The sequence below is a fragment of the Jaculus jaculus genome, chromosome 11 (genome assembly GCF_020740685.1).
Source record: "Jaculus jaculus isolate mJacJac1 chromosome 11, mJacJac1.mat.Y.cur, whole genome shotgun sequence".
NCBI classification, from domain to species: domain Eukaryota; kingdom Metazoa; phylum Chordata; class Mammalia; order Rodentia; family Dipodidae; genus Jaculus; species Jaculus jaculus.
The window spans coordinates 15207249-15211115 of NC_059112.1; the positions used below are offsets into that span (position 1 = coordinate 15207249).

Consider the following 3867-nt stretch of genomic DNA (forward strand, 5'->3'; position numbering starts at 1 on the left):
GGTGCTGAGTGCCTGTCATATCCAGCAATGGTGCTTATTAGCGCTCGCACACAGGGATTCCTACGCTCTTCCTGCTGGAGAGGGGGAGGCAGGGCTCAAAGGACGGAGGCTGCAAGTTGGCCTTGCCTCGTCACCTCGAGCAGACCTTGTCTGTACAAAGTACAGCCGGCAGCTGCGCCTCGCGGGTCCCCTGGAGCGAAGGAGAAACCACATCAGGATTGATCACACCTGCTCCTGCCTGGTGGGACTCTTTCCCTTCCCTGAACTCTGGATCCTAGCCGCTTGGCCTGGACTGTAGTATGGCTAAATGTGCACAGCAAGCATGCAGGAGAAAGAGAGAGAGGGAGAGAGAGAGAGCACACGCTGTAAGAAAGATAATGGGACCACGTTACAGGATGGGGCAGGAAGTGCGTATGAAGATGATGGTAATGTTGGGGACTCAGGAAACACAAGGAAATACGAAACGTATTTCTGGCATTTAAAATGGGCATTGTCTAAAGGACACATACACAGCCTCATGTGGGCCCAAAGGAGATAACGTGATGTGGCCCAAGACTGAGTGGGTGACTGCAAAAGAGACACCGGGACTTGAGGGTGGGGAGAGAGGAGGCGAAAGAGAAGAGAGAAGGGAGAGAGGGGGTAGAATGGGAATGGATGGAACAGGAAAGGACACTTGAGTTGGGGCTTGAGAAAGAGAGGAGGGAGCAGCTTAAGTTTAGGCTAGGTGGAGAAAGGAATGAATATTCCAGAAAAGAGAAGAGGTAGGGGGGAGGTGGACCGCGTGCTCAGACGCAGTGAAGGGGCAGAGGTGCCCCTGCAGGGACGTGTCACTGTGATCAGTGTGGCCGGCAGTTCTGGTCTAGAGGTTCCACGTCATAACTTGGACCCGGAGAAGCTCCTGTGTTTGAACACTTGGTTGATGCAAAGGGCTCGAAGTGAGGTCACTGTGATACTATGAGATAGTAGACTCCTCATTTTTTTTTTTTCTGATTACCAGTTAAATACAATTTTAATTCCATAGCTTAACAATAAAGGGTCATACAATGAAGTTAACAAATATACCTAACATTTCAGGCTATGCCATGTACTCTGCTAAATCAATTACAATGTGTGAACTGACACTAGGGGAAGTTTTAAAAGAAGTTTTTACAGATATTAAACTTTATCTTGCACACCAAAGTCATCATACATACAGGGCAAAGTCAGCTTTTGTATTTGTTTATTCTTCATTTAACTTTTAAACACTACTATAGTTGAATATTAACACAAAAACAATAGCAAGTAGTGAGCATATGATTACAGTTCTTCACTCATTCACTACTGCATATGCAGTGCCAGCAGTAAGTAATATTCACTGCTCCATTAAGAGGTCTGACACTGAACACCACCTCTGGGATGGTGCTCATCATCCTCATATGCTTCTCCATTGTAATGGCGCCGTCTTTCCTGATTTGGATCAAAGTCCACTAGTTCTACCTGATCCATTTCATCAGTCTCTTCTACTTCCTTCCTCTCAGGAAGGAGTTTTTCCAGCAAAGAGAGTTTATCAGGAGAGAGAAAGCCATTTTCGGGAAAGTTTACCTTAAACTCGATGATTAGGCGTCCCTTTTCATATGGTCGGCGATATATTGGCATACCTTCATTTAGCACACATTTGATATCTCCGTGCTTGACAATCTGACCTGGATGAGAGGTGATAACTATGGTTCGGTTGTCAAGAGTGGATATTGGCTTTTGGAAGCCACACAATGCTTCTACAAGCTGAATATCCATACACATGAAAAGGTCTTCTCCTCGTCGAGTAAAAACAGCATGGTCCTTCTGATCTAACACAATGATAATATCTCCTGGCTCCAGTCCTGGTTCTTGGTCTCCTTCACCATGGAATGTTATCTTCTGGCCATCTTTCATGCCTTTGTCAATATGAACTTCTAAAATCTTCTTTTCTCGAACTATCTTCCTTCCATTGCAGCTTTTACATCTATCTTTAGGACTGATCCGCTCTCCATGGCCCTGGCACTCCATGCACACAGACTGAATTTGCTGAACCATTCCTGGTCCTATCTGATGAATCCTTATTTGCATTCCAGTACCTCGGCAGTTAGGACAGCACTCTACTGCTCCTTTTTTACCACCTCGGCCTTCACACTTGTCACAAATCACATTCTTTTGCAGAGCCAGTTTTCTTGTTGCACCATTATATAAATCTTCCAAGGTTACGGAGAGCTGATGCACAACATTTTTACCTCTCCTTTCTCTCTGCATTTTTTTAAAAAAGATTATTATCATTTTTTTAAAAAAGATTATTTATTTATTTGCAAGCAGAGGGAGCTAGAGAGAAGAGAGATAGATAGAGAGAATGGGTGTGCCAAGAACTTCAGCTGCTGCAAATGAACTCCAGATACATGTGTCACTTTCTGTGTCTGGCTTTACGTGCGCACTGGGGAAGAGAATTCAGATTGTTAGGCTTTGTAGGTGCAGTGGTGTGATGCAGGTGCCCCCCTAAACTTAGGTGTTCTGACTGTCCCCAGCTGATGGCAATTTGGAAATTAAAGCGTCCTGGAGGCAGTGTATTATTGGGGGCAGGCTTATGGGGGTTATAGCCAATATCTCCTTGCCAGTGTTTGGCACACGCTCCTGCTGCTGTTGTCCACCTGATGTTGGCCAGGAGGTGATGTCCACCCTCTGCTCATGCCATCGTTTTCCCCTGCCATCATGGAGCTTTCCCTCAAGTCTGTAAGTCAGAATAATCCCCTTTCCCCCCCACAAGGCGCTCTTCATCAGGTGTTTTCTGCCAGCAACGCAAACCTGACTGCAACAGCAAGCAAGCATCATAACCACTAAGCCATCTCTCCAGCTCTCGACCCCTCATTTTATCCAATGGAACAGTCAGTATGCCTAGATTACAACACACAGTTTTGAGCTTGCCTTGCAGCTAGCAGTGATGTTTTAATCAATAATTTGTAAGCACGGAGGCCTCCTGAAAGCTAAGTAAGCCGGCTCAGCAGATACACCCGTTCCATCTCCCCCATCTTCTTCCTTCCTCCTGCAGAAGATCTGGGTGTGATGGCTGACTGAAGTTTTGGCAGCTGGGTGGATCCATGTGGGAGTCTAACCTAAGGCTGGATAGAGAAGGGGCAGAATGAGGTGGTGCCTGCCACACAGAAGATGGAAAAAAACAAAAACAAAAAAAACAGGCTGCCTATGGGACATTCTTTCCTGGAAACTTTACAGAGTGTGGCCCTGCTGACATTTTGAACAAATATTTTACTTATTTATTCATTTGACAGGGGGGGGGAGAGAGAGAGAGAGAGAGAGAGAGAGAGAGAGAGAGAGAGAATGGGTGCACCAGGGCCTCCAGCCACTGCAAATGAACTCCAGACGTGTGCGCCCCCTTATGCATCTGGACAAATGTGGGTCCTGGGGAATTGAACCTGGGTCCTTTGGCTTTGCAGGCAAACGCCTTAACCGCTAAGCCATCCCCTCCAGCTCCCCCCTGCTGACATTTTGAATTCAGGCTTCTGGCTTCCAGGATAGGGAGAGACTATGTGCTCTCCTAGGCCATATCCTTTGTGGTCAGTTGTTACAGTGATCATATGACACTCATCCCTACCCACTGCTACAGCGTGCCCAAGGCTCACGCTGAGCAGGGTTGATCTGTGAAGCTCTCTGTCACTCCTCATCGAATTCTTCTTCCACCTGGCCGATGTGGTCTCACGTCGGGCCGCACTGTTTGTTCTCCTTTCCTGAGTGGGAAAGAAACAGGCCCATGACCTTGACACCCGCACATTCCACTTGCCGGACTCTCTGAACAGCTGTGTTCCAGCAGCAGCTGCAACCTGACCAGACACAAGAGTGCGGCCATTT

The 3867-nt window shown here is 47.0% G+C and overlaps 1 protein-coding gene across 1 annotated transcript; it reads right to left on the minus strand.

The window, feature by feature from the left end:
- Nucleotides 1–1202: 1202 nt before the first annotated feature.
- On the minus strand, nt 1203–2262 carry LOC123464458 (dnaJ homolog subfamily A member 1-like). Its single transcript, XM_045161712.1, has one exon. The coding sequence runs from the start codon at nt 2083–2085 to the stop codon at nt 1363–1365; it is 723 nt and encodes a 240-aa protein (XP_045017647.1). The 5' UTR covers nt 2086–2262; the 3' UTR covers nt 1203–1362.
- Between the last annotated feature and the right edge of the window lie 1605 nt (nt 2263–3867).

Bases quoted from the DNA above. Each gene is read 5' to 3' on its own strand.
- LOC123464458 (XM_045161712.1), bottom strand. From the start codon at position 2,085: ATGCAAATAAGGATTCATCAGATAGGACCAGGAATGGTTCAGCAAATT.